General features: G+C 37.0%; 1 protein-coding gene across 1 annotated transcript in view; it reads left to right on the top strand.

Annotated features, from left to right (window-relative positions):
- LOC111506736 (uncharacterized) overlaps positions 1 to 19,367 on the top strand; it is a 465,508-nt gene that overhangs the window by 91,144 nt on the left and 354,997 nt on the right. Inside the window, exon 2 of the mRNA XM_074179732.1 lies at positions 9,249 to 9,469. Coding sequence (XP_074035833.1) covers positions 9,400 to 9,469 — 70 coding nt within the window. The 5' untranslated portion in view covers positions 9,249 to 9,399. The remainder of the gene's footprint in view (positions 1 to 9,248; positions 9,470 to 19,367) is intronic.

A 19,367-nucleotide genomic window follows, 5' to 3' on the forward strand; every position in this document is an offset into this window, starting at 1 on the left:
ATTTTAATTTTTGAAAATTCCCATGGTTTCTGTTCGCAAAAAACTACGGGGAGCAACAGCGATAGTAAGTTTGATGAAAGTTCTCTATGAAATTTCCAATGCAGCAGCTGTTGCTACAGCACAATTACTGCCTGAGAAATCCAGTTTATGATTCATGAACTATCACAGATGATGCAATTTTGGCTTATTTGACCCAAAAATCTGAAACTGTGGAATCGTTTTCCTGGTGGAGTACTCTTTGTTGTAGTGAAGGAAAATGTAAACAGCCATTTTTCCAAAAGTTACCACATTTCTCAAAAAGAAGAATGGGGAAGCAAATAATGAAACATATCTGAGGCGTATCGTGATTTTACCGGAACATTACGGTAAAATCACCGTAGCCAGGACCGTAGCGAAAAGAAAAACCAGGGGTGGGGAGGGAATCCAAATTTTCCCAACCCTACCAGCAAAATTTCCCAACTTTTGAAAAAATGAAAGCCGAGGAATTAGTTACTACTATAATATATTAATTTTCTTACTTAGCTATCCAAAGATTGGTTGAATGCTTATGCCCGTTACGGTACGCACAAACAAAAATAAATTTTGGTGATTATAAAAATAATAATGGGAATTATTCTGCCGTGGACCAAGGTCCTAGGTTTTCCACCATATCCACCATGTATAGGAATATTTAATACAAATGAACACTTAAATAATATTAGAATAGAATAGAAATTTATTTATACTGAACAACAAACAGAATGGTTTTCACTTTCATAATGTACAGTTTTTTCAAACGTTTCTTACATATAGTATTCATTGAGTTTGATTGATACAGTTAGAATCGATATAAAATATTACAATCTCCAGTTCACATTTCCTCGCCATTATGTTAACTGTTTCGAGACATTGTTGAAGAGTAGACAAATTGTTTAAGATACGAAATAGATTGTCTCTTCTTCTCAGTCTTACGTCAGGTACAGTAAAATCAATAGTATGGAGAATTTCAGGTACTTTCAGTTTTCTAAGAATGTTAAAAACAAAAATCTCTTCCGAGGACTCACGGCGGTCTTTCAATGGTTGCATGTCAAATTCTTGTAATTGGCTAGAATAAGATATAAATAGTTCATGATTAAGTACTGTAAGTTGAATAGTTGTCTACCGTTGTCTCGTGTATACCGTAAGAGTGCAGTAGATAGTAATATAGCACACATAGGGACGCGTTATGTCGATGGATATAGGCCGAGACCGCATATGATTGACATGCCGATAGCAAGTGACACCATCCTGGCAAGCCATGATGAACCCCTCAGTTTCCGACTTCAGCCCACTCGACCTGAGAAAAGCGAACGTCAGGCGCTTTGATAAGCCAAGGTTTCCAATGTTATTGAAGAATACCCATGCATTGGCTTATCCTTGTGTCTCCCCAGAAGTAAAGTGATCTCTGAGGCTTTTATCTGAGCTTTTTGCTTAACGGGTTCCAACTCGGTGACAGAGTTGTGGTCACCTCGTTCAGAGTCGAAAACTATACCGAGTTCATCAGCTGCTCGGGCAGCCGCCCTAAGGAGAAATGCTCCAATTCCTGCTCTCTCATGGTCACGGACCATGCAGAGAAGGGGATCCGAACTCCTGACGACTTTATAATTATTATTATTATTATACGATAGCGACTGATCTATATTTATTCGGAATATTTTTCTTGCCCTTTCTGGGAATAGGCTCAACGCGAGCAATTTTCCAACAAGAAGGAAAAACTCCTTTCTTGTAATACAGGTTGAAAAGTCCGCAAAATACTGATGCCAGTTAATTTGCGCACGTTTCAAGCACGATGACAGACCAAAAACCTTGTTGATATTGAACTGTTTCAAAATTTGCTTGACTAGACGTTGTTGTAAAGTAATTTCCGGCATTGTGAATTCTAGTGTAGGTATAGTGGGTGGTGCTTTTCCCAGAAAATCGACTTTGAATTTGGACGTAAATGGTTCAGATAGTAGATTTGTGTGATATGTCAAATGCTTACCGGAAATCAACTACTAAGCCAGAATCAATAGAAAACCATCGTTACTTCCTGTTCTATAAATGAAATAGAGAAACTTTCTAAATCAAATAATAAATATCTGTTTACGAAATAAACAGCTATTTCAAACCCCCCCAAGCACGATAGAAAATGTACAGAAGCTATTATTGGGTCATAAAACTAAATGGAAATCCCCTTGTGAAAGCAACTGTTATTTACTTCGAGTCAGTCTCTAACAAGATTAAGCTCCGCTGACAAACTGTCAAATGTTTTAATAATGACACAGGCTCCTGCGTCAATATTTTATGGGTACAATAGGTCAAATGTTGGCGAGTTCATTATTTAATGCGGTCCAAACGACATTAGGTTTTCGTTGATGAAAAATATACATCATTCACTGGACGTTCTCTTCAAAAATTCAACTGCTGTAATGGTCATAAGAGCGAAATATCGAAAGAGGTTTGGAATTCCAGAAAATTCCTACAGAAATCATGCTTTCTATTCTTGATGATGGAATTTTTACAGAGTATATCGGTCGATATAAATATATCTGTTGAGTGTTTTTTCCGATTTCTCCTGAAAGCAATAATTTTTAAAATATCCTCCTTTATATTCCTGAAACATCTGATATAATGAGATTGTAAAATATTCAGTATAAAGTTTTACTGACACACCATTAAAAATCCCATTTATACCGGTCTATAAATCGTGATTCTAGACAAATAAATAACACTGAAAAGGTCATGTGAAATAGGATTTTCGTTATAAGAAATCACAAAAGAAGGAGCAGGTCGGAAAGGATTCGTGGAACAGAAAACGATAAGAAATAATCTGACGCCTCTTGGTCTGGTGATTTGCTTTGGTGATTTGAAGAATGTTAAACATTAACAATTTCGATGTTCTACTTATGTATTGACTAATAAATCCACTATTTGGGTAAAATCTAATTGAAATTGTTTAATATTACAATAGAAATTCCACCAACTCCTTAAATGGACATATTTTCATCAAGTTTGAGGTTGGGAGCACAAATTTCATATTGACCAAACAAGGTACACCTTTTCTCAAAGAATGAAAGAACATATGAGAAAAAAAAGATGCCCAGGAAAAGATAGAAACGCAGATGGAAAGAGCAGGTCATAGAAGATCAATAATAGATAGATATTCAAAACTAGAAGAGAGTAATATAGAACCCAGTCAGAAATGGAATTCAATTACAAATATGGTAAAATCATTAACAATCTGTGGAAGAAGATAAAAGGTAACCAGGATATTGCGGATTGATCCTTTCCAAAAATCGTTGAGACCAAAATATTCAATTCGTCATCAAGGAAGAAATCAGATATGGAATTGATTCGATAGCAATAAAATATCATTATAACCGAACGGTACACAAAACCTATAACTAGTGATGTATTCACTTTTATCTAATGACATGAAGATCAATTGAATGAAGTTTCTCTCCAAAATCTTTAATAAGTTGACAACTCATTTGTGAAACAACCTTTGAACACGGAAAATAATGAATCAATCGTAGAATTCAAAGAATGCCTCCATTGATATATTATTCAATGTATTTTGTAACAATGCTTTCTTTGCTTTCTCTGAAGTGCAGTGGATCAGAACATGCCTTCATAATTGCCGAAAGAAAGATTACAACTATATCTGAATAACACAGGTAACATAAAACTTCAACGAAAAATAAGCCACGATAAAATTAATTCTACAAAATGTTTTCTGCATGAATTGTACTCGTATACGGGACACTCTTCTAGACCACTTAATAGTCGCATTACTTAAAACTATAGACGAGATGTTAATTTTTGCGTGTTAACTGAACATGTCATCACAGTGGACCGTAGAATGGACTGAGAAACCATGAATTTCAAACAAAAAGATAATTATTACTGAAAAAATATGGTCCATATTCATAGTGAAACGCATTCTATAAATAAACAAACGGACTTAAAAAAAATTCAGTGAAATTCACAGGTTCTTACTGAAATACGAAAAAGCTAATATAAAATCACTTGTTATTCAGGATCTGATGCTTTGAAAAAAATCTATCATTTTGTTTTAGTACCCAGTGGCACCTTTGGCCTGATGACTTCGACAATTGCGTATCTAGCTAAACACCACGCCCATGCGCAATCAATCAATCAATCAATCAATTTATTCATTGTAAATGAAACATTACAACGTCGTTATTTCCTTAGTATTAAAATTAAAATACATACATATACACAGAGATGCACAGATCAAAATAAAATAAATATATACAAAATTATCATGCACATGTAAACCTACAAGAGATGTAGTACATGTATTATTCATTTATAAAATCTTCTATTGAATAGAAACATTTTTCTATTAGGACATTTTTCAGCCAGATGGAGAATTCATTCGAGTGTTTCTTTTTTGCAAAGTCGGGAATTTTATTATATAATTTTGCGCCCCAATAATCGCATCCTTGCTGTGTTTTCTTCAATCGATGAAGAGGAACTTGCAGTAAATCTTTATTTCTGGTATCATAGGAATGATTGAGTACATTTTTTGAGAACATCTCTGGATTTGCGTGAACATATTTTAGACAACTATATATATATATATATATATATATATATATATATATATATATATATATATATATATATATATATATATATATATATGCACTGGGAATGGTGAGGATTCTATGTTGACGAAAAGCCTCTTTGCAGCTATCTCTATATGCAAGTCCGCATAGAATTCTGATGGCTTTTTTTTGCTGAACAAATATTTTGTTTGAATCAGAACTTGTGCCCCACAAAAGGATTCCGTAAGTTGCTATGCTGTGAAAGTTAGAAAAATAGGTTATTTTAGCCGCTTGATGTGTTTAAATTGTTTTCATTCTCCTTATACAATATATTGCTGAATTAAGCTTCTTACTCATTTTGCTTATTTGTACCTTCCAATTTAGTTTTGAGTCCAGATGTATTCCAAGGAATTTTAGTGATTTTTCCTCTGTATTGTTTTTGCTTGACATCATTAGCCTTTGAGTTTTTTCTTTGTTTAGCAGGAGTATATTTGCCGTAAACCAAATATCTGCTTCGGCTAGAACTTGCTGTGTCTGTTGTCTTATGTCACCTTCATCTTTGCCTTTAACTAGAAAAGTTGTATCATCTGCATATGCACTTGATGCATAAACCTTGATATTTTCGAGAAGATCGTTTGTGTAGATGATAAACAGAATTGGCCCTAAAATAGAACCTTGGGGCACTCCTTGAGTTACCGGAATTGTCTGAGATAGTGAATTTTTCCACCATGTCGATTGAAAACGATTTGACAGGTATGATTTGAGCAGTTTATACGAAATTCCTCTTACTCCATAATATGATAATTTCTCTAACAGTATTTCATGGTCAACAGTATCGAAAGCTTTACTCAAGTCACAGCTTAATATCTGGGAGTCCTCTTGATTATCAATGGCATCTATGATTCTTTGAATAATCTCTATCATTGCTGTCATTGTAGATTTTCCTTGCTGATATCCATGCTGAGAGCTGTTGAAAAATGCTGAACTGTCAAAGGATCTTGCCAGGATAATCCTGAGCGACCCTGGGAAGCCGGCGCCGAAAAAATATCTGGCGATGACCAGGAAAAACCTACGCTCAACAGTAGAATTTTTGACTGGCCACTGTCAACTAAGGAAACATCTTCACAATTTGGGGCTAGTGAACACATGTCTATGCAGGATGTGTGAACAGGAAGATGAAAGTGTCAGGTATGTCCTATGAGAATGTCCGGAGTTTTTGTCAATGAGAGAGTATGTGTTCGCTGAGTCTTGACCTATCGATATGAGGGTGATGTCTCCCAGAGGCCTGTCCACCTTCCTGGAAAGAATAGGATGGAAGATGACCTAGGAGGACAACTCCTTGGGTGGGTGTAGAATGGGTCACATGTGACCTAAGTGCTGTGGGCTTACACCCATCCTCTCTACTCACAGATACAGAGATACAGATCAGAATAGTTTTTGGGAATGAAAGGTTTTGGCTTTCTTCTTCTTCCAGTTTGTGTCTGAAAATCACTTCTTTGCATGATGTAATCTAGATTTGGTGCCTCAAGCTAAAATATGGAATGTTCACCAGTGAGAATGACAATGTTCCATATAAGTGAAATTTTACATATTTCATTCACTATATTGTTTATCAATCCTTTGAATAAAATGTTATTCAATTCCGTAACGAATGTTTGGAATACAAACTGAATAAAGAAAAGTGTTTTTTTTTGTATTATTCAATGTTCGTATGAAAGTATTTGTTTCGGCAGTATTTTTCTTGCGTGTCATTCATTGTTTATATGAGAGTAGGACTTACCAATACAGAAAAATATAGATGAATGACTAATGAGTGACTTAGGCATTTATAAGTATGTATACATTTTTTGAAATTGATTGCTTCCCTCCTTTCTGTGGAAGATTTCCACATTTTTTGAATGAATATGGAGAAGTAGAAAGCCAAAACCTTTCTTTTCCAAAAAAGAGTACCCGATGTAGCAATAATGATACTTTTTCAACATTTCGAAAAGGGCAGCCCCCCTGAGCACCCCGCTGTATACGCTACTGATTGAATTCAATGGTAATATTTGAACAGAATGTCAGATACAAACAGGGTTCCCTCTTATGTTTCGAGAGCAGATTATATGGGGTTGTTTCAGTCTAAACTGTCATACGGATTGGTTATTTGGAGACTTTCCACTGATTGGAAAAGGATATTCATTTTACAAAAAACGGCTATTAGAAAAATTAAAAAAAATTAATAGAAGATTGATTGATTGATTGATAATAGCAGGTTGATTGGAAGAGCGCTGCTTCTCAACTCATGTTGAGAAAGCACGAACTCTGCCTTTTGTCAGAAATGTAAATGTTATATATATATATATATATATATATATATATATATATATATATATATATGTATGTATATATATCTACTTTTCTTTCACGTTACCATATGTATAGGTATCTATATGTATATGTTGTGATTTTCTGGCAATAAAATCGATTATTATTATTATATTATTATAATAAATTACCCGTTACGGCTCTATACATATTTCAATGTCTTGTCTATATCAAGACACAAAATAATACCATTCAAGTTATTCGCAGCCATGAATATTTGACCAGAAATCGCCACAATCATCTTATGCCACAACATCGACTGACAATTACTCATAAAACCTTTTTTACTATGGCGATAAGGCGATAAGGCTGCTGGTTGATCTCTGTCCTTATGACGTAAGTGGATGTTTTCACTGCAAGTTTTAATGCTTTGCCTTTTAATGTGTATGTTTTGTTAAGTTGAAGTGGTCAAGTAGAAGAGCAATTGAATGATGACTTGTCATCATGTAATTGAACTTTGCCTTTTATCTCTATATAATAAATGAACTAAACTTGATTAAATGTATTAGAAGATAATGAAGAACATATTATTATTATTATTATTATATTAGTATTTTGCCTACCTTCTCTAAAATTATCGAAAGAATAATGGAATCGCTAATTAGAATGTTTATGTCTGAAAACAATATTCAACCCATCAAACAATCAGGATTCAGAAGAGGGTATAGCTGTGCAACTGCTCTCACTGATGTAGTTGACGACTTAATTGAGGCTATTGACAAAAGTAAAATGAGTGCGCTCATTCTTCTTGACCATTCAAAAGCCCTCGACTTGATAAATCATGATATGTTGTTGTCAATGCTACATTATTCCAGATTCAGTATTTCTGCTCATGCTCTTATTAGATCGTACTTAAGTGATAGATTACAAGTTGTTAGACTTAATAACGAGCTTTCTACACCGCTGGAAGTTATATCAGGTGTTCCTCAAGGAAGTATTTTAGGACCCCTACCGTTCACTGTTTATACCTCAACCTTCGTTGACCCCCTTAAATTTTGTAAATATCATCTCTTTGCGGGCGATACGCAGATCTACTTCTCTTTTAGATACTCCGATTTGGTAGCTGCCACGGAGTCTATCAATCACGATTTGATTTCCTTGAACAAGGTATCTGTTGATCATGGACTGAAAATCAATCCGAACAAGTCGATGGCTCTACTTTTTGGAAATGATAATGCTTCAGATTTTTTGTCTGATAACGTTATATTCAAAATTGAAGACAAAAAAAATACCTATTAAAACTTCTTGTAAAAATTTGGGACTCACAGTTGATACAACACTTCGCCTCAAAGAACACGTTACTAATTAATTGAGAATCGCATACGCTTTTCTGAAGCTAATTTTTCCTCAAAGACACTTTTCATCAAAAGACCTCAAAAAAATGTTATGTGACACCTTGATTCTTTCTCATTTTGATTATTGCGATGTTGTTTACAGTCCTTGCCGTGATCAAGTCGAAATTCGTCGTATACAGAAAGTACAGAACTCATGTGTTCGTCTAATTTGTGGTATTACAAAAGTCAGTCGTATATCAATTACTGATAAACTAAAAGAGCTTAAATGGCTAAATATGCACAACAGGCGATGTCATCTTGCTTGCCAGTTTCATAATATATTTAAATCAAAGACTCCACCTTATCTACATGAAAAACTCTCTTATAGAACGGACATCCATAATTTGAATATTCGTAAACAAACCATTCTTACTAGACCATATCACACTGTAAAGAAATATACAAACGGTCCTTTTCCTACAATATGGCAGTCTGCATGAATAATTTGCATAAACTGGATGGATCATACCTATAACTATCGCCGTTGGTATTCAAATCCAAATTCAAAAACTACCTACTAAGTATTCAGTTAAATTCTCAAAAATGGCTCTGCTCTCTCTCTAACCCTTACCTTCTTATGCTTTCCTTTCCTCTCCTTCTCTTTATTTACTTATCTTTACTCATTCAGTTTCGTTAATGTATTGCTATCTGTTAAAACTGTAAATGTCTCTTTGACATTGGTGGAAGAACAGAAACGGTTTCAACTGTTATCTGAACCAATAGGTCCAGCCATTTATTCATCAGAATATCATTTAATAGCACCACCACTACTGTATATTCTTCTGTTTTTTTCTTTGATGGGTAATAAATGTATTATTATTATTATTATATTTATCTACCTTGACAATGCTAAATCTATTGTATTGGTAATAAGCAAATAAATTGATTGATTGATTGCATTGTTTTTCCATAAAAAATTGTCTGGCCAACACGCCACTGATTCGCCCTGAAATAAATCGACTTTCTTTTTTTCCAGCCACACCTGGAGTGCACTAATTGAACTAATTCGAAGTACACTTGCGGTTTGTATCGATTGAAAGCGGGTTCGCTGGTCCCCTAAGGACGCCGTCACTGTGGAGTGGTGGTGGAGAGTCCCGGAGGCAATTCAGGATCCTGCAATCGTCCACATGAAATCGGACGAGGAAATGAGCCGAGAAAAGCCCTCCGGAGCTGGCGTCAACCATACGCATCATCCGAGTGAGTAATTATTTTTTCGCTGAACGTTAAGTAGGGAAATGCTCGATTGTTCTGGATTACGGAATTCTGTCTGGTACTAAGTGTACTCAAAAAATACTGTGATTGTGAGAGAGATCGATAAGTTACAAGGTGTCTGTTATACAGTGCGAACGTTAAAAGTCTTCTCCTCCTCCTAACGTGACAACATTCACATAAAATGTCATCATTTCAAGTACTTTTTGATCAGAAATACAATATTGTTGCACTAAACACTTTTCTTTCAAAGCATTTCTTCATTGTGTAATCCAATTATAATAATAAAAACCCTGTAACCCAGGACTCTATACAATATAAGCGCAACCTCTCTATGGCCTGGATCGATTACCGTAAGGCATTTGATACAATTTCGCATGAGCTCATCTTGCATTTGCTCAGATGCGTTGCGGTACCCGACAAAATAGTGATATGCATTGAACAACTGATACCACTTTGGCGAACTCGCTTCACCATAACATCTGGCAAGCAAGAGTCCAAACAGGATGGGTCACTTTCAGGAGGGGTGCATTTCAGGGTGATTCCCTCAGTCCCCTTCTCTTCTGCATCTCACTATTGCCATTATCCGTTGCGCTCAGGAATACTGGAGGGTATAACTGTGGCACTCCCGAAACCGGAGGCACAAGGTCACCCATTTGTTTTATATGGATGATATTGAACTTTATGCCTCTGGAGAGAAGGATCTCCATCAGTCCATGAGGGTGGTGGAAGAGTACACGCATGCTATCGGTATGGAATTCGGGATAGACAAATGTGCAATGGTCCATCTCAAAAGAGGACGATGCGGGGACTACGGAGAGGATGTGCAGCTCGTAGATGGAAGCATCCTACACCATCTGGATACCGGAGAGACGTATACTTACCTCGGGGTGGAACAACGCCACTCACAAGAGGTAACAGCAATGAAAAACTCCCTCCGCGGCAAGTATCAGCACAAACTTCGACAGATTTGGTCATTGAAACTGTCGGGGAAGAACAAAGTTGCTGCAACAAATTGCTTGCCGTTCCAATCTTACTCTACTCGTTTGGATTAGTGAAGTGGACTCGGGAAGAGCTGTATTAATTAGACGTAAAGACTCGAAAAATTATTCATCTCTATAGGAGTTTGCATCCCGAATCGTCCGTTTCACGGTTGTACTTCCCCTGACAACAGGGACTTTTGAGTTTGGAGTGTCTACATGACAGAATGGTACTGGATACAGCCTGTAAAGTCGTCAGGAGTTCGGAACCCCTTGTCTTCATAGTCCGTGACCATGAGAGAGCAGCAATTGAAGCATTTATCTTTAGGTCAGGTGCTCGAGCAGCTGATGAACTCGGTTTAGTTTCCGACCCTGAACGAGGTGACCACAACTCTGTCACCGAGTTGGATCCCGTTCAGCAAAAAGCTCATATAAAATCCGCAGTGATCACCTCACTTCTGCGGAAGCACAAAGATAAGCCAATGCATGGGGTCTTCTTTCATTACATTGGAGACCTTGGCTTATCAAAGCACCTGACTTTCGCTTTCCTCAGGTCGAGTGGCCTGAAGTCGGAAACTGAGGGGGTTCATCACGGCTTGCCAGGATGGTGTCTTCAACACATAAGTCTATCGCAGTCGCGTGATGAGTATAGAGGTTTTTGACACAAGGTGCAGGGCCTGCCACGAGGCGCCCAAGACCCTAATGCACTTGCTATCAGCATGCTTTTAGGAACGGATGGTGTCATCTCGTAACGAGTCGAATATTCACGCAGACCATTGCACCATATGGATATTCTCCTATAAGTCGAATCACTATCGAGTGCGGCATTATTTCGTACAACGTTCTTCGATACTCTTCTTCCAGCCGAAGCACAATTGGTTTACGGCGTTATTTCGTACTTAGATCGGTTACGTTAGGGAATGATTGATACGACCTGGACAAAAAATTCCTCCAGAAACGAATAGTGCCACCTCGTAACGAGTCGAACATTTACGGTGTTACGTTACGGATCATTGCACTATATAGATATTCTTCTATAAGTTCTTCTTCTTCTACTAACCGAAGCACAATTGGTATGTGGTATTATTTCGTTCTTCGTTCAGTTACGTTACGGAATGATTGGTACGGCCAGGACAGAAAATGCTTTCAGGAACGAATAGTGTCATCTCGTAACAAGCCAAATTCACGGTGTTACGTTACGGACCATTGCAACATATGGATATTCTTCTATAAGTCGAATCAATATCGAGTGTGGCATAATTTTGTACCTCGTTCGGTACTCTTCTACTAGCGGAACCACATTTGGTATGCAGCGTTATCTCGTACTTTGTTAGGTTACGTTCCGGATTGATTGGTACGGCCAGGACAGAAAGTGCTTTCAGGAACGAATAGTGCCAACTCGTGACGAGTCGAACATTTATGGTGTTACGTTACGGACCATTGCACCATATGGATATTCTTCTATAAGTCAAATCACTCTCGAATGTGGCATAATTTTGTACTTCTTTCGGTACTCCTCTACTAGCCGAAGCACAATTGGTATGTGACGTTATTTCGTTCTTCGTTCAGTTACGTTACGGAATTATTGATACGGTCAGGACAGAAAATGCTTTCAGGAACGAATAGTGTCATCTCGTAACAAGCCGAACATTCACGGTGTTACGTTACGGACCATTGCCCCATATGGATATTATTCTATAAGTCATACCACTATTTAGTACGGCATTTTATTGTATCTCGTTTGGTAACGTTACGTAATGACTGATACGGCTAAAACTCAGGCTGTTTTTCATCACAAAACTCAGAAATATTTACCTTTGGCTATATTCGCATTGTTTGCACATGATTCAGAATAATATGGTACAGGATATATACTATTAGATGTTTCATTATCGAAAAGCATCGCAAAAAAACGAGATCGCAGAGAAATTCCATGGAAGACAAAAACGAATGAAGGCCTAGCTGGAAAGGCATCTTTTCAATTCCAATAGATCGCAATGTTTTCTTCAATACCAATCATCAAAGTGGATTTCGGCCTACAGAAGGTCTCTAGCTTCTTATTTCACTGAATGGCCAATTTCCGGTTCGAACCGTGAATTATTCAGATTAGAAAAAAGAACTTCTGCGATACCTTAACCATTCGAGCGAAGTGGGATAATTTCAATAATTCAACGTCGACGCAATGGTTCAGTTGAATAAGACGTTTCAGTTTTCAATGAATCGCATGGAGCTAAATTGTTCTCAAAAACATTGTCGTGAATGAGATGGCAGAAAAACTACTGATCCCATGAGTGTTAAAGAATTTTTTTGACGGTCAAAGATAGAAAATTTCGATTTTTCATCCTTTTCATTTGTGGTTTCAAGGCGCCGAGGTCATTGACCTTTTACTATTAGTTTCTACTATTAGTACTATGAGTTCAGCCAAATACCTTGTCTTTATCGAAATTCCACAATGAAAAGTCCAGAGGGGTTAGGTCAGGTGAACGTTGTGTTTGTGCAATAGGACCATGGTTTTCTACCCATCGCCTCGGCAAAGTCGTATTGAGAAAATACCAATATTTGCTCAGAATAGTCAAAAGTAAATCTATCAACAACTCAACTAGAGCCTCCTACAAGAATTCCAAATATAATTCCTTCGTCGAAGATGTCTCAAACAAATAGAAACCCATAATTTTGGTGTCTAGTACACCAAGCCAAACATCAACTCCAAATCTCTTTTGGAAATTTATAGATCTATGTAGTAAGGAATTTTCTTGTCGCCGTTAATAATGAATATTTCTTTCGAACTGATGGGGATTTTTACTAGTGATTATTGAAATTTTATTAATTCTCCACTCATATTTTGTATCAAGGATAGTCTGCTTAATGCCCTCGACAGAAGGAAAATAGATCCGCAAGCTTATGCAGATGACCTTATCATCTTCGCAAGGTCCACGTCGGAAAGGGTAGCTTGTAATATCCTTTAAAGTACGATGGACGTTGTTAACAGTTGGTGCCTGAGGAAGCAGATGTCTGTCAACCCCAGCAAAACTGTGACAATCTCCTTCACCAGGAGAAGAAAATAAGACGATCTAACGCCACTTTCCCTCAATGGTGAGGTCATTCCATTTGAAACGGAGGTGAAATATCTTGGCATTGTCCTTGATGAAAAACTCACCTGGAACGCTCACTTGGAAAAAGTTTTACACAAATCCAGACTGTCCCTATGGATATGTCGAAGGATTTGTGGTAAAACTTGGGGTTTAGGTCCCAAACAAATCTATTGGATTTATGTGATGATTGTAAGACCAATAATCACTTATGGTGCAATTGCCTGGTGATTGAAGGCTTCACAGAAAACGGCCCAAGCGGAGCTCTGTAGCTTACAGAGACAGGCTTGTCTGACCATCAGTGGTGCCATCAGTACCACACCGTCAGCGGACATGGAGATCCTGCTAGATCTAACTCCTTTCTAAATTTTTCTGGAGAGAGAGAAAGGCTAGAGAGGCTAATTGTTTGAATCAATTTAATGCAGAGTGCAACAGACTGTTGGTTGACACTGTCACAGCGTTCTGGAAATGACCTCTGACTTTATGCCTCCAACTGTCAACTACGAACTGCCTTATAAAGTACTGTAGAAATGACTGGATTTTCAGAAAGAAGGAAATATCAAAAGCAGATAATTATTGGTTTACAGATGGATCAAAACTACTTTCCAATTCTGGTGTAGGTGTTTTCAGTCGCAGACCCAGGACAGAGATATCAACCTGCCTAGGAACCTATGCGACTGTATTACAAGCGGAAATTCACGCTATTATCGGACAGTCAAGTGGCGTTGGAAGCTCTTGGCTCCTACGAAGCAAAGTCTAAATTAGAAGCAAATTGTCAAAAACGACCCTCCTCGATAGGAAGACTTAACAGATTGTTTCTGGTCTGGATTCCTGACAATACTGGCCTGGAAGGCAATGAAGCTGCTGACTCTCTTGCAAAGGAGGGTGCTGCAAGCAGCTACATTGGACCAGAACCTGTCATTGGTATTGCTTCAGGCTTTGCCAAACAAAGATTGAACATCTGGATGGCAAAAAGATTTATGGACTTCTGGCAGAATCTTCCAGGATTGGCTCACTCCAAGGTGTTTAATCACCCTTCGAAGCTTGATACCAAAAAGTTATAGGGCTACAGTAGGGATGGAATACGATGTCTTACAGGCCTTCTTGAAGGTTACTGTCATTTGGATCATCATATGCAGAGACTCGGACTGTCGGAAGACAGAGTGTGTCGCCTCTGTTTGGAAAATGATGAAGCACATAACTTTTTGCTTCCCGCTGGTGACCGAATCAGGTTGTTAGAATTTGGCAGAGCCGTAACCTGATGAAGTAAGTAACTTTTTGATTCATTTGAATGTTTCATAAGTGAAGAGTGATAATCATATCACTTATAAACTCATTTTATAATAGATATATTGTACAAATTTTCCAAACTATCAATTTTTTTTCAAGATACAGTGCCCATTACTAGAGAAATAACAAATGCCTATTTCACTCTAGGTTGCTTTAGCATTTGCTATAAGCAAATTTTGTCGTTTGACAAGATGGTGAACCACTCGCCTATGTCTCATGGTTCATGATCTTGGCAAACTAGTGTGAAATATCCTATTTTCCGCCCTAGTTGCACAATATATTTTTCATTTTATACGTCCACAATCGTCGCAGTGAGAGACATGTTCCACAAAATGTTCTCCGATTTTATTTTGACTGTACTAAAACACGAACTGATATTCGTGAGGTCTGGAGATTGGAGATGAATCAATCATTTAGCGCTCCAGGGTGATATTGTGTCGGAATTCAACTCGAACTCCTTGGAAAGTGTACTCCTTCAATTAGCCATATTAGGACCATAATTGAAATGGGGCCGAAATTTGACAAATTAGGTATGGAAATTGGTGGAAAGTTCTACGTCGTGACGGAAATTTTGATCTAACGAATTGAGTTTCTAGAAAGTTTGTTTGGATTATCTGGAGCTCATTCACCGAACATGCGACCGTGGGAGCCGATTAATTCCACTAGGAACAGTTCTGTGGAACTCACAAACAATTTGCGTTATACAATTGAATTGCTTTAACGAGATCACGAATTAATTGGAAGACTCTCGTTTTCTTTCTCGTCTCTTCCTCGGGGGATATCTGCCTGAACAGGTTCTGGTATGGAGGTTTGATTTCTTCGAAGTTCTCTTGTGAAATTTTATATACATTTTGTATAAAATTCAAATTGGTAGATATCCAATTGAGAGCGTGAAGAGGAAGTTCCTAAAATACTAACGTCTAAAACACTCCACGAGAGGCATCGATCATAACAGTTTGTTGACACGATTTGATATGACATCTTTGGAAAATAGGAGAGTTATCCTTGGTATAAAATTCCTGCATAAATTATCTAACAACAATATTGACAGTACGGTTCTTTTACCCCTGATCAATTTCTCAGTACCAAGAAGTGAAGGTCGTCACAATCTAATATTCTATCGCAAAGCATCATGCACAAATGTTATGCCACGATCGCCATTGAATTTTATGTGCAGTAGCTTCAATAAAATATGTGATAACTGCGATATTCATTTCGACTCTCTAAATGCCTTGGTATCATATATGCACAATCACTTTCAATAACACTATAAATAACTTTCGTGTCAGTACTGCTACATTGCATGATTTGCAATTTTTTGTGTTACATACTCAATTTCTTATTCCTCTTTTGAAATTCTACGTATATGAATATTTTATATATACTTTGTTTTAGCATTTACTTTCATACATTTCTATATTCCATTATTTTCAATATTTATTGCATATATACTCTGTAATAATAGCATTTCCTGTAACTGGGTACTCCTGTTGGAAATTAATCGATTTTTTTATATATCCAATCACAATGTGTGTTGGCTGATGCTTCTGAAACAAGAATACTTCGTGAACTGAAAAAAATCGAAGTGAATTCACTACCCCCACTTAGTTTCAAGAAAAATCTGAAGAGACATATGTTTCAGTCCAGTTCCCTTCTCTCATAAAATTAAATCAGTTGATATCTACACTCCATATACTTATTCACCATAAATATGTAGAAAATATCAAATTGATCATATGGCTGTAAGGGAAAAAAATGCTATCTAGAATGGGGAATGTTCCTCCTGACGAAAATCAAGTAGTTTTCATAAAAGAGCTCTAAAACAACGCATTTTCAACTTATCATTTCAACCTTTTTCCTAAAAAAATTATTTAAATACTTAAAAAAGAGGAATGAAATGATGCATTCAACATTTAAAGGGATTCGTTTCTATTTCACCATTTGGCAACATCGGTTATTGCTAATAAAGGACAATGAATCTGTTACCTGTATGAGACAAACAAAGATGACATTTTTCAGAGGCGTGCTGTTCTGTTTACTTATGTTCCGAGTTCCGAGACATTCTGTGACATATGACATTTTGTGTACCTAACCTATCTTCCTCCATATGAATAACAAAACAACTATTGTTTATGTGGCTTGTGGAGGTGGTATTGAACTATAATTTATATTTAACCTCAATTGTGAATTTATAAAGATAATTTTCCTTTTTTAAAATAAAATATCTAGGTACGTATAAATTATTTCAACTTGATATAGGCGCTGTTGCCAATATGTGAGTTAGGAACAAATCCCTTCAAAAATTGAAACCCAACATTTGAAACATCAATTTGGATAATTTTCGAAGTGAATTTGAAAACTCATGAATTAAACTCAACATTATTTTGTTCAAACTTGCATTTGCTGTAATAACCCACATTCAGGAACATTCCCCATTCTGTGTAAGAATAAAAAATTGTGGTAGGATTCTGTGGAAGGGATTGCAAAAATTGAATATACACAGCAAAACAACAAGTTTCATACTGTAATGTCTTGACAAACCTAACAGAATTAATCAGCACTTTGTACAGTCATCACCGAATAAGTCAGAACCCGAACGAAATCTAATTTTGGGGAATTTTTTCACTTTTCTATAGTTACAATTGAAAAAATTCATAAATGCTTGCTAGAGGTGAAATCACTGGCTACTGATCCTGACTTAATCAACTTATAGATGATATTACTTTGCTGCTCAACAATTCTAACAGTATTAACAGATATTGTTTATTCTTATTTACTGAAAGGTATTTTTCCTGATAGCTGGAAAGTGTCACGTTGGTTTGTTGACCTCAAAAGTGGTCGTAGAGACATCGATGATCCAGAACGCAGTGGACGTCCAAATGAGGCAGTAACGCCAGAAAAAAATCCACAAAATTGTTTTGAATAATCTAAAAGTGAAGTTGCGTGAGTTAGCTGACATTGCAAAGATATCAAAAGGAAGTGTTGTATGAGCATTTGACTATGAGAAAGCTCTGTTGACCAAAAACAAGAACGTCTTGATGATTCTGAGCAATGTTTGGCCATGTTTGAACAGAACAAACCAGACTTTCTGCGTCGATATGTGACAATGGATGAAACATGGATCCATTACTTCCTCCGGAACCAAAACGATCGTCATTTGAGTGGAGAGCAACTGGTGAACCTCGACCAAAGCGTTCGAATGCTCAAAAATCGTCTGGAAAGGTTATGGCCTCGGTATTTTGGAATGTGCGTGGTGTAATATTCATCGACTATCTTGAGGAGGAAAGTACCATCAACAGTGAATATTATATAGCGTTGTTGAAAGCCGAAATTGCGAAAAAACGACTTCACTTGAAGAAAAAGAAAGTGATGCTTCATCACTTTCATCACAAAACACTTGGTATCAACAATACGATCTTCACGTCGTGAGTTCAAAGAATCTATTGCAGACTCTGAAAACAATAAAAAACTGTATAAGTTCATACGATCTGACTTGAACACCAAAGTAAGCATTCCGCTCCTACGAAAACCTGACTGTTCCTTGTGTTCTACAGACACCGAATCAGCAGAGATTTTGGCCGATTCTTTCACAAGTTCCTTCACGGTCGAGCCTCGAGATGATAATCTGACTAATGTGTCGTTTACTTCGGAAAAAATTAAAAATCATTTATTGAATGTTAAATCGAATTCATCTCCTGGTTTAGATGGAATGAGCCCCTTTTTTCTCAAAAAGTTTGCCGGAACTCTCTGCTCTCCGTTGTCAACAATAATGTCAGTCTCTTTCGCAAAATCTCGCATCCCACGGGCTTGGAAGAAGGCATCTGTTACCGCTATTTTAAAAAAAGGCGATAAACTCAATCCAATTAACTACAGGCCCATTCGTCTTTCATCCGTACCTTCCAAAGTAGTGGAATCCATCATCGTAGAAGATATGTCAGAATTTTCAACAAAAAACGCAATAATACCACAAGAACAACATGGTTTCTTCAAAGGTAGATCAACCACCAGCAATCTACTACAATGCATGAACGATTGGACGACAGCTTACGATAGGAAAATACCGATATACAGATATCGTTTATCTTGACTTTGCCAAGGCTTTCGACAGGGTCCCAGTGAGGAGGCTAATACACAAACTTGACACACACGGTATTCGATGCCAACTAAACCTATGGATTTTTCAATCCATGTCAGATATAACTTTCTCGGTCAAAGTGGGCCACTCTTTTTCTTCGCACCGACAAGTCACAAGTGGAGTACCCCAGGGATCTGTTCTTGGTCCGCTCCTCTTTGTTGTTTATGCATGTGATCTTGCTATTCACATAAAGTCCAGCAAAATTCTTTCTATGCCGATGATACTAAACACGTGTCGCGGTTTTTGTAAAACCCTTATAGTGAAAATCATAGAATAAACTCTATTTATTAGTTTTCTGAGAATTTCTACTGATTTTCCAATTGAAAACAAAAAAAATATATTGTGCTGTGCTTTCTTAATATCCATTCTTGAATATTGTTCGGTTATATGGG

The sequence above is a fragment of the Leptinotarsa decemlineata genome, unplaced genomic scaffold (assembly GCF_025532065.1).
Source record: "Leptinotarsa decemlineata unplaced genomic scaffold, Ldec_3_MD MMD2_tig00026282_RagTag_RagTag, whole genome shotgun sequence".
NCBI lineage: Eukaryota > Metazoa > Arthropoda > Insecta > Coleoptera > Chrysomelidae > Leptinotarsa > Leptinotarsa decemlineata.